This window comes from Netta rufina, assembly GCF_964035555.1.
Source record: "Netta rufina genome assembly, chromosome: 1".
NCBI lineage: Eukaryota > Metazoa > Chordata > Aves > Anseriformes > Anatidae > Netta > Netta rufina.
The window spans coordinates 67222361-67234597 of NC_140123.1; the positions used below are offsets into that span (position 1 = coordinate 67222361).

The 12237-nt window shown below is 45.6% G+C and overlaps 1 protein-coding gene across 1 annotated transcript in view; it reads right to left on the minus strand.

Moving 5' to 3' along the window:
* Positions 1-300: 300 nt before the first annotated feature.
* NPAS2 (neuronal PAS domain protein 2) overlaps positions 301-12237 on the minus strand; it is a gene marked incomplete at its 3' end in the record, with an annotated part of 49920 nt that continues 37983 nt past the window's right edge. The window contains exons 15-20 of the mRNA XM_084305918.1: positions 11150-11296; positions 4995-5189; positions 3964-4136; positions 3115-3207; positions 1681-1867; positions 301-477 (exon numbers count right to left, since the gene is read on the minus strand). Of these exons, the coding sequence (XP_084162044.1) occupies positions 301-477; positions 1681-1867; positions 3115-3207; positions 3964-4136; positions 4995-5189; positions 11150-11296 (972 nt within the window). The remainder of the gene's footprint in view (positions 478-1680; positions 1868-3114; positions 3208-3963; positions 4137-4994; positions 5190-11149; positions 11297-12237) is intronic.

The window sequence follows — 12237 nt, forward strand, 5'->3', positions numbered from 1 at the left end:
GTCTGTCAACAGTCTTTTGGAATTGCCAGACAGCTTTCTGAGCAGCACGCCGAGCTCCAACTCCTCCTCCCGTGCACCCACTGACGGTGGAGCTCGCACAGGACGGTGCTCCTCGGTGCTCTGCTCCGCGCAGAGCGTGCGCTGTGTGCGGCAGTCCGCGCCCTGTGGCATCCTTCTGTCACAGGGCTCTGCAAGAAAGGCTTGTGCAAAAGCCGAAACGGTAAGTAGAGAGTCATTCTCTCCTGCCCCAGGTGCCCATTGGTTAAAGCTAATCGTGCATTGATTGTGCTGGTGGGACTCTTATCGCAGTGGCTGTGGTAAATTTGATGATTCTGATAAGCTATTGCTTCTTCTTGGTCGCTGCTGCTGCTGCTGCTGCTGTGCCTGATGATACCCCATGTTCCCTTGCTGTGGTGAGTAAGATGGCAGGAGCAAAGAATCGGTTTGCTCATTGTGCAAAGAACTTGGTGTTTGCACCTACAGATAAAATAAAAGTCATCGGGTTGTTTCATTCTTTCACGCTAGCGCTCGTCGTCCTCAAGGTACAGCGTGCTTAAAGGTATTACTCCTTCTGCTGGCTTTTATCTCTGGGGCTGTGTGCTTGGCATGGGGTTAGCCTACCTATGCTAGAAGGAACAGATTTAAATTGCAGCAAAGAAGATTACAATTAGGCATTGAGAAAGGTTTTCTAGTAGGAATGCACTGCCTAGGATTTGCGGGTTATTCTGAAAAGCCTGTTTAAGAACAGGCTGAGCAAATGTGGCAGAAATGACAAGGCTAGGTGACAGAAACGAAGCAGAAATAACACAGGGGATCCTAGTGGACCTCACAAGGCCCCTTCTAGCCCTTCCTTTTTGTGAGTTTACAGTAGGGTGCGACATTGCAGTGTTGAAGTCGATGTGAATTTTGCAGATGCTCATCTGGGAATGGTGTCTGCCGTGTTTTTCGTTAATTCTCAGCTATGATAAGGATTTCGTTTTTCAGTGTGATCATTTGAGGTCGATGATACTCTTTCAGTGATTCCAGTGGAGATGTGATCAGGTTTTATAGACTCAGTTCAGCTCCTTCTGAGTTAATAGACACCTCCTTTCCCCCCTTCCCCTTAGCTTTACGTGTGCTGAATTAGGTAAAAAAAAAACAACAGTATTTTTATATCTTCAAATCACCTGGTGCTTCCAGGTGATCTGCTCCAATTCATCTTCTTTGCCTTGTGGAGTTGAGGAAGTATGTTAATTTATGGAAGGGATATGGATATCTGATCCCGATCTTATTTTATGTTGGCGCTGGTAATTAAAAATCATCTTTTGACTTGTAAACTAAGCAAATTTTGTACTTAATAAAGAGTACAGAATAAATCCTAAGGCAGCAATTTTCTCCATCTAGAAATACACTTTAAATACATCCAGGATAATCTGATTATGTTTCCAATGTACAGGATTAGTAATTTCCTTTGAAATATTCTGACTGTTCGCACTGCTCCCTTGCTACACGGGAAGGGCACACGACACTGTATGAGTGTCTTGCACATTTCAGTTATCTCTGAAATGGCCATCTCTGCCGTGATCAGGCTCCCGCTGAAACTTACAGCTCGTCAAGGCTCGCAGGCCCCATTTGCACAGCCCGTTCGCCTTATTATTCTGTGAGCATGTTTTATACATCGTCCTCTTTGTCCTTCCCTACCTGCAGGTAGCGTTGTTGCTGATGCTGTTGGTGCTGGAGTTGCATAGGTGGCAGAGAGGGTGGCTGGGAAGGAGGTGTCGTGGCAAACCCTTGGTTTAACACTGCTTGTCCCATCAGAACGATTGGAGAGCCGCTGCTGGAAGTCTGCACTTCCAAACTTTGAAACATTTGTTGGTTTTGAGAGTATCTGGGGAAGAAAGAAGTAAAACAATCAAGAAAAAACGTGTAGAAACAAAGGCCTTCTCCTAGGATATGGGGTGGGCATCAACTTCATAAATAATTCTAAGTAAAGGCTTCCAGGGCATCGGACCTGCACGCATGAAAACGAGCAGCGTTGGCTTAACACTGTACATGAGCTGGACTGGGAGGGCAGAATACATCTCACCTCAAAACCCAGACCACATTTTAGATTCATTAGAGATTCTGGTTTATGCATGTCTTCTCTTCAGCCACCGATTCACATCCCAGGCTCATTAAAGCACACGGCCTTTGATTTTGTATTAATAAGCTGAGTTCAGAACTGCAGCAGCTGAGAAGTAGACACGTTCCCCGTTCTGCTGCCTGTGCTTCTATACGACTGCCTGTGGGGCTGGTAATCTCCTGCAGGATGGCTAGGGTTGATTACTTTTTAAGCTGCTCGTAGATGTTGCCAAGTACGGTCAGCAGTTCCCATAGCTGTGACCCACATTATAGGACCAGAAGAAGTCTCTAGAAGTCCTCTGGACTGAGGAGTGAGCCAGAAACAAAATACTCAGCTCCTGTTGCTAGCCTGCTTTCGCACAGCCAAACCCAAGTATTTGTTGTTTTGTGGAAGGCTGTGGGTAAAACCACAAGGAAGCTACTGCCAACCCAGCCTAATTCTGTTTATCCTGTAAAGGGTGATGAGATCATAGTGTGGTGTGTGTTTGTTAAACAGCTGTTCAAAATTAGGGGTTGGTCAGAAATGCTAAGATTTGGGTACTTATACAAGCATGTGAGCTCCAAAAAGTGTCCTGTGAGTCAGGCAGAATACGTGAACGGGAGATGTGTCTTTGAAATTTGGGCCTCTTTTATTTAGCAGCTTAAAAGCAGATCTCAACTGCAGATCAGTATGTTTTAAGTTGGAGGTTTTAGCTCAGGGTAATCTTAAGCAGCAACAGTGATGCTTGAAAAGAAAAGTACTGAATACCTACATTCCTGAGGTAACATACAGAATCAGTTTAATGATGTTCAAACATTATCATTTTGGCATTTCACAATTAAGGACAGTGACAGAAAAAAAAAGATAAAAAAAAAAAAGATTAAAAAAAAAAAAGATGAGGCTGACCCTGACACTAGAAGGCAGGCTCGGCCCAGTAATGCACTCCTGTTATTTATAACTACTTGCTAAAATCATCTTGCTAAAAAAGGCCATTTCTCCTCAAAAGCAACTTTGGTGTTTCTGATGTCACGTACTTAGCCTGGGATCCAGCCATGCTGAGGTCTGAAGGGTGTCTTGCATTACAGGACCCAGGCATCATTGGCTGAATGGGTTGGCTGAGCAACAGTCTTGTACATGGAAGAAAGAAAAAGGGATACTGCTGTGAGAGAAGGACCATACACATGCCACATTCTGAAAACTGAGAAAGGATCATCTTTTTGGTTCAAAGAATCATCTAGGTTGGAAAAGACCTTCAAGGTCCAACCATCTGCCTAACTACCAAGTTCATTGCTAGACCATGTCCCCCAGTGCCATGTCCACACATCTCTCGACTGCCTCCAGGGATGGTGACTCCACCACCTCCCTGGACAGCCCACTCCAAAGCTTGACCACCCTCTCCATGAAGAAATTCTTCCTGATATCCAACCTCAACCTCCCCTGGAGCAACTTGGTGCTGCTTCCCCAAGTCCTATCACTCGTCTCCTGAGAAAAGAGACCGGCACCCTCCTCGCTGCAACCTCTTCAGGTAGCTGTACAGAGCAATGAGGTCTCCCCTCCTTTTCTCCAGACTAAATAACCCCAGCTCCCTCAGCCTCTCCTCATAAGTCCCTTCAGTTGCTCTTCTCTCAGTGCATTCCAGCACCTCCACGTCCTTCTGCTAGCGAGGGGCCCAAAACTGAACACAACACCCGAGGTGCGGTGTCACCAGTGCCAAGAACAGAGGGACAATCGCTTCCCTCGTCCTGCTGGCCACACCATTTCTGACGCTGGTGCAGATGCCACCGTCCTTCTCACCCCCTCCTTCACCCACCCACTGAGGGCAGCTCAAGATGGTGGCAGCCCAAAATGGCGGCCACGCAGGCGCCCTCCATGTCCCGCCCTACCTGAGCTGCTGGTCATGGCTGCAGCCAGCAGCGGGTGGGCCAGGGCCAGGGCCGGGGCCACGGCGAGGTGGTGGGGCTGCAGGGGCCGTGGTGGGGCCAAATGGTGGGGCTGAGGCACGGAGAGGACGGCCACCACCCGGTGCCAGCTCCGCGCTCCTCACCGCCTTTGGGCCCTGCAAGAGAGCAGGGAGAGGAGGCTTGGGGTGAGGCTTGCTTAGCTCCACTGTGAAAGCCCTGTGATGGCAATGAACCTTACCAAAGGAAAAGCTGTGGGCTTTTTTTTTTTCCTATTTATCCACTTTCTGTTTTAATAGTCATGCTAATGCGGGTGTGTGGGAGGTTAAATGCTACGCTGAGGGGTCTGAAGCTAATGGCACCGCTACATTCAGAAATAAGAGCTGGGTTTTCTGAGAAGGGAGGCACGACAGGTGGGTGGAGGAGCAAAGACGGGAAATGCCAAGAAGCCTGCAGTAAGACCAAAATCCTCTGCCAAGCCTACCTGATTTCACAGGTCTCAGTTACAAATACCTGAACCCAAACTCTTTTATTTCCCTATACAGGAGCCTGTATCACCCCCAACCTGGGCATCTCTCACAAATTTCCACAAACCCCAACAGTATGCCACTGCAGCAGGCAGCAGGTTTTATGGCATCTGGTTGGATTTGCAGAGTGAGCAGGGGTGAAGCTCATTTTGTGAGATCGCACTGCTGGCACTGCTATTGCTGGTTTCCACCGTGCTGTCAGGTTTCTTTTGTGATAAACATGAACCATCCACACCTTTTGCATACCTGCCCTTCTCTGTTTTAGAGCTGGAACAGCTGCTCAGGTAACCCTCTAGCTGAGGTCTTAAAAAAGGGATTTAAGGTAAAGTAAATGCTGTAAGGACACCCTTTATATAGCCTGCCTTTACATAGGAGAATAGGGAAGGAAAGGGAAAGGTGCAGGACCAACATGACTTCACTAGTTTGTTTAGTAACAGCTCAGTGTCTTCTTTCCATATTAAATGCTCCTCTAGTCAAAGAAGTGATTACCTGGCTCGATATCACACTTGCTTCTCTCAGTACTTGCTGGTTTGGTGTTTGCGGAGATGCAATTTGCCCAGGGAGCTGAGGACTGGGGACAAGCTGCTGCTGAGAAATGACCCCTGGCCTCTGCTGTAGCTGCTGCGGCTCTGGCTGCTGGATATTGCTAAAGCTCAGGGACACCGTTGGCTGCTGCAGGAACATCTGGAAAAGAAGGGGGGGACATTTTATTGACACAGCCCACCTGTCACGGATAATGAAGGTTACAGTTAAATCCAAAGATATGTTCTAAAATAAAATCATCACAGCTCGGAATTCACCACACATGTACTGTTAATTGGAAATCACATTTCTTTCCTACATTAACAGTTCTGCTGTCTCTGGTTTCTTTCTTTCTTCTTCTGAAAATGCACTCATTACTCGTGAAATGTGTCCTAAAGGTAAAAGCCCGCTCTCCATGGGGCAGGCGGAGCCCTCGTGAGAGCAGTTGGCTGTACATTCACCGTGTTCTGGGGCATCCCGACCAGAGAGCTGGGAGTAACTCCACGTCTTTTCAATCCTTTCATTTCTCTTTTCAACAAACCAGCCTGCCTTTCAGGCAAGGCTGCTTTTGAATTTGTCTCGGAAAATTCAACACCTTCTGTACAGTTGGGTCACTGAGCGTATTTAATGAGGCCACAGCCAGGCCAGAGTTGACCGTGTTGAATGGCTGTGTCCTTATCACTGAGAAGATGTGTAAACAGACCGTCACTGTCACTTATCTGATTTCCTGTCAGGTAGCTGTCACCTGGTGTTCTTCCTAATCAGGCCGCGCGTTTGACTTGTGCAAAAGAAACAGCAGCCCCTCTGTTAGTGGTTCTGTAAATGATACGCTCTCCATTCTTGCATCGCAAGAAGAGTCTTTCTTCTTTAAAAGTTGCAGGGCTTTGGAATATTTTTGCTTTTCTAGAGGCTATTTCTTTTAACAGAGCCACACAAAAGAAAAAAGGCATCCTTTAAAACTATTAATTATTAATGCTACAAGCTATCTTTGCAGTATTTCAAACCTATCCTCTTGCCACCAATGACCGTACAAAGCGACACTTCCCAGGTAGTTGAAGGCATTTTTGGCTCTGGTTCTGATTCCACACCACTTCTACAAGCGTGGAACTCCATTATTTCAAGTGGAGCTACTCAAGGCTTAAATGAAATCAGAATCACAATTATTCTCTTCATTACTCATCCATCAGTCTCATGCCTAGCAGTACAGCTGAGGTACACCCAGTAATTAGTACACCTTTCCGCAACTTATTGCTGTATTAGCAATTCCCTAAACTATCATGTCCCCTGTAATTTCTCTTGGAAGAAAGCTCCATATCTTTCTCTAAAGAACCGGCACAAGGCATTGCTTTTCTCTGCATAAGTATGGGCTGATCCATCATGTTTGTGCTTATATATCTAGCTATTAAAACACAGTTTTTAATTTAATATGATACATTTGCAGTGAATCTCTGTGTGCCAAGATTTGACTCAGAATTGAGTTACAGACAAAGCTCACGTTAATCAGTTACATTAATCAGCTGAGAGAGGTGGGCAATTAATGAAAATGTTAATGGACCTAAAGCAACGTCTTGTTTCAGGTGCTGTAGGCTAACTACACCTCAAAGATGTCTGATAGAAATAAATGGGTCAAGTAACAGAGCTGTGCCTGCTTGCAGTAGGTCTGAAACCAGCTCTGAGTGTTTTCTTTTAAAAACAGTGCTCACAGAGTTTGGAGCCATTACATTTCAGAAAGACAGATGGTCTTGCAACTTCTGCCAAGTAAATAGGTCTTATTATGAATAAATCAAAGGCAGAAGTTATGAAAATTCATTTTCTTGTTTATTTTCTGTATATAGAAGCTAAGTTTTGAACATGTTCAGTAAATGAACCTGATTAGCTCTAGCAATGAAATTGGTCTCCATTGATATGAAATGTTTAATGCAAAATTCAGAATAGGTAAAGCAAGTGGTGTGCTTCAGAAATGTCACGTGGGATGTGAGCCCACCGTTTCTGGAAGATCAGCACAAAGTAAGACCTGAAGGAGCAATATCTTAAGCATCCTCCCTGTACAAGGCACACAGTGCTGGCGAAATACCAAGTTCGTCCAATGCAAACCCACCATCCATCAGTGCAAATGTTGGGCAGGGTGGGAACCTGCAGCAAATGACTTACTCTGCAGGGAGCTGCCTGCGTGCATGCCTTACTTTGAGGCAAAGGCCAAGTAGATTACTCTTGAAAGAAAGCAGAGCAACCTACTTTGCAATTACCAGCGTGTGCCACTGGGTAGGAAAGAGCACAACTAATGGTTGGCAGCTAGCACGCTATAAATTTACAACCAAGTTTATCACGGTAAACCAATTTCTTTTATTCATGTGTTCGTACCCTGAGAGACCTACGTGCGTTTCATATCTAGGGACGCCCTCCATGGCGTTGTAATGGCCAAAGCAGCATTATTACTGTCAAAACACAAATGTGGGGGAAAAACAAGCTCAGGGCAGGAAGCAGTGGTGCCATTTAACCCATGTCCCTGCAGAACTGGAAGACTCAAGATGCCTAATCAAGAAAAGAGTTAACCTAAGAGAGGATCAAAGTGGGGAGTTGCTACCTGCAAGTAACCCCGAAAGCAAGAATGTACTTCATTTGTACAAAACAGTGTTTTTTCATTATGTGTCTCTTTCGTGACAGTCCTGCCTGAATTCCTCCAAAGTACTAAAATGCTGCAGCTTTAAATAGCAACAGAAACCCCATAATAAAGAAAAAAAAAAAATCTTTCTCAGTCTGAGCAAATCCAAGCAGATAAATTAGCAGCCCCCTAACTGCACTGCCGGTAACGGCACGTCTCACGGCTGATTTTGTGGACGGCAAGGCCAGTGAGGCATCTTATAAATATTTTTTTAATTGGCCAGATTGTTAAGATCCACAGCAAAGCTGTGAGGGAGGGAAGGGGCCCTCTGACACGGCTGCCCCCTCATCCCGAGATAGACGGTCCCTGCAGCTAATGGGTGAAATGCATTGGCAAGACATGGTGGGGGAGACAGCCCTTTGACTCTTCCTGCTCCTTGGGCAATCAGGCGGTGATAACCTTCAGGCTCATCGTTAGAGAAGGGAAGACCCCTTCTGTAAAACACCAGCACTGGGAATCTGAGGTTCACGGACTTTGAAGGGAGACTGGTTTGTGAATCATGGGTGGCTGTGGACGGTCTCATTTGCAGTTCTCGCAAGCTGGTCAGGCTCAGCTCTTCTTTCTGCTCTCCTCTCCATCCGCAATTCATTAGCTAGACTGCTCAAATCTGGCACAGGCACGGCATCCTTCAGACTTCTGAGGTTACTCTTGCTGCTGCCGCCCTTAATGCTTTCGTTTGTCAGGGAAAGCAGTACCAGAGATTTAATGGGGTTTTGAACGCTCTTCTTCAGGGCCCCCAGCCCTCCTGCTAGCCTGGTCTTTCATCACGCAAGGCTCTTGGAAACAGTGACAAATGCAGATGACTGTGCTCAACACCCGTCCGGTTGGGAAAGCGTTTCTTGGTGCACTACAGTTTTGAAGACCTCTGAAGGAAATGGAAATGGGGCTCAACTCTCCACAGAGCTACCTGTACACTTCTGTGTGGAAGGGAGGGAGCCGGGGAGGGGGGAAGATATGCTAATAAATGAGCTAACGAGGGAAAAGGAGAGAATGCTTCCCCCTTTGCAGCCAGCACACGGCACTCCCCCGTGCTTACAACCCGCACAGCCCCATTCTCTACGCGGAATATTAAAGGGAACAAAAAATTGCTCAATAGTAAGGCTCTTCTGTTTGCCACTCTGCTTTGTAGCCTTGATAATAGACGCAGATCGATGTCTGCAGACACCCAGCTCCTTGAATGATGAAATCTGCTCAGCAAAGCATGCGGTTAGATTTCTGATTTAACAGTTTACTCCTAACCTCTTGTGAGTCACAAAAGTGCTACATGTGAAAATGTGAGGCTTTATTTCAAATTGCCTCTAGCCAAGTAAGACAAAGCTAATTCCTGGTCTCACTCCTTCCCTGTAATGGTACTGTAATTTCTGGTTTTCTTTTCTTTTTTTTTTTTTTTTTTCTAATCTAGAGAAAGTGGGAGAAGGAAAAGGCCCCGCTCCAAGTCGGCGTGACTGCTTACAGCTCACTGCCTCGTGTGGTTGTTCTGGGGGGGCTGAAAGGCACTTGGACGACAGACAGTGATCCTCCCCATCCAGCTTTGCCCCCTCAGGCTGATAGGCAGCCCCCACATTTCCGAGCTGCCCTCCAGCCCCCCTGCATTTGCAGGGAAATGGTCAGTACTGACATCAAAAAAATCTTGCAGTGCCCTGAAAATATATTCTCCTTGGTCCAACCTGGCACAGTCCTTATGGGGGAGCAGATCACCCAAATAATGATCCAAATGATCCAAATCCCAGAGCTACAAAGCAGCAGGGGGTAGGCAGTGCAGGGTCCACCATTTACCCACTGGGCCTCTTCTCTCTGCTTGGGCTCCCCATGAGCACGGCTGAGGATCTGTCCCATGGTCTTTGGGTTATTAAATGCATATGGAAGATGACTATATAAAAATAAAATCCCTTTCCCACATATAGGAATGTGCTCGGACTTTCTATTTTTGCCTGAAGTATTTAAAAAAAAGGGGGGGGGGGTTGGGTGGATCAGTGAATCTGAACGTTGAAGACTTCACCAGGAGAGAGCAATGGCTTTTGCCCAATTAAAAGGAGAAGAAGTGAGAATATCACGTCTCTTGGTATTCATAATAACAATAATAGCTTTCAGACACATACCATGATTCTGAACTGAAGGGCAGTTAATTGCAGACTTTCCCTTCCCGTTATTCAGAGGCAGTGCAGAACCAATAGAAGAAATACACCGAAATTAAACCTGGCCTACCTATAGGTTTATATGGTACCAGGAGCAGGGAGTCCTGGCTTTGGGACCCACCACTGCTGTGCTGTCTTATAGCAGTGCGTACGCAGCAACTTGGGTGGAAAAGTTTCAAATTTGGCTTCACTGATCCCTTAATTGCCTAAAAGTACAATCCAAATTTGTTTTAATATGTGAACTGTGTGTTCGCCGATGTCGATGATGGGTGAGATTCTGTTTCTGTGGAAGTCGGGAACAAAATTCCCACTGGCCTCAGCAGGCCCCAGGTTTTCATCCTGTGCTTAAAATGTTCTTTGAGATACTCATTTATGTGACAGAGCTTGTCTTCTGCAAAATCTTGTTAGTACAATGCTCACAGTGGGTCCCCAATGCAACATTTCTGGCAAGGGTCATTTAACCCGGTATTTATAGTTACATTATGAGGAACAGAGCAGTAATCACCCAGCTTTTAGAAAACTTCCATAAAGCTGGATCATTTCTCCATTTGTCATTAAATGAAACCTGAGATGTGCTAAATTGCACTCACTGTTACTCATGGGGTGCAGTAGGCATCAGGGGCAGTACAAAGCACGGTGCAGAAGGTATCAAAGACACAAGAACAGGAGCCTCAGGCTGCTTCACCCTAAAGGCTTGAGCTGGTCCTGTGAAGAGCAAATTCAGGCGCCTCCCAGGTGTAAACAGATGAACAAAGGTTTGAGCAGAGGTTTGTTGCCTTTTTTTTTTTTTTTCTTTTTTTTAAACATGACATGGGAATTCATCTCCTGTGCTGAGTGTCTAGGCCAGGAAAACAGGGAGCGAATGATCTAAAAGAGATGAGCACTTGGGGAGTGCCTGAAGGAGGGCTGTTGGCTAAGGGAGAGCTGGACAGATGTGATACTGAGCATCAGCGATGCCACCACCAAGCACGCAGCGAATGGATGGAAGCTAATGAACTGGAGAGTCATAATCAGTGCTGAGTCCAAATGTGAAGACCGTTCCATTGCAGCTGCTCAATCTGAAGACTTGGTAGACAAAGCATTAAAATACTGCTGTAAATGACCCAGATTCTTCTCACCCCCATAAGGCTGAGATATTTCTTCCTTCCCTTATTCCATAATGCTCTTAATCTTGATGTTTGCTACTCAAGAGGCTTCCAGAGGACAGCATCCCCATTCAGATGAGCCAGATTTCTCATCTCCTGGACCCTGGAGCTAATTTTCAGATGCCAGCCCTATCAAGTGCCTGGTGAGAGGATGCTCTGCCCCTCCCAGCGGTAACCCACCTGCACGCTGGAGTCCTGGACCAGGCAGAGCTGCTCCTGTATCTTCTGGAGCTCCTCCTGCTGCCAGCGGATGTTGGCCTGCAGGATCCGCGTTCGCTGTTCTAGCTGGTCCTTGATGGTCTGGAACATGCTAAACTGCGCCGAAAACTGAAAGAAAAAGGGGATAAATCAGTCTTTATAATAGAAGCAGGCCTCGGTATGACATCATTTTGAAAGAAGTTATTGGTTTCTTGATTGTAAAGCACAGTGAAAGGAATAAAGTACGTGTTTGTAATATAGTAATGTCTAGGCAGAGATAAATCTTTTCTATTTCCAATTTTACGCACATATATTAAATTGCCTCAGTTATAGTGATCTCCTTACAACTGACCCTGTTCAGTTAGAGAATTACCAGAATGCCCGTTCTTGAGAGTATGCTGCTTTAAAATATCGAGAGCATCTTAACTGGGTGGCAAATGAGAGCATTATTATTATTAGCGTGTAGTTTGGAGCCCTTAGGATGGCAGAGCTGCATATTCCAAGTGTGTTTTACCAACACTTTCCTTGCTCCTCACAGAAATAGCAGTGCTGCGACGGTTTATTCCACCGATTACTTACTACGTGATCACGCAACAGCTGACCACAGTAAATATTTTCTACATTTCTGCAACTGAATAGTGGCCAGGGTACAAGAAATACTCGTTAAGCTATTTTTATACATGACATAAAATAAATAGCCAAGCTCAGTGGGAGAAAGGCTATTCTAAATAATAATACAAAATGGAGATCGCTAATAAGGGTCAAGAAGAAAGTGCAGCTGCCAGTAGCAGCAATGCCTCGCACGAAGCAGAATCACCCCATAAGCATGGAGGGGACTAGCATGGCAACAAATTCCTAGCTTTATTTGGTATTTACAGGCACGATTCAAAGTCCACCAATGCTAATTATTGCTTTAATTGGCTTTGGAATCACTGCTTTGCATGATCTCATATTCCAAAAGTAAAAAAAAAAAAAAAAAAAAAAAAAAAAAAGCTGAGAAAAAAACATGGTGTAATACTTCAAAAAAAATCTGTAAGCATTTCTCTAATCAGGGCATTCAAGGGCCTCTG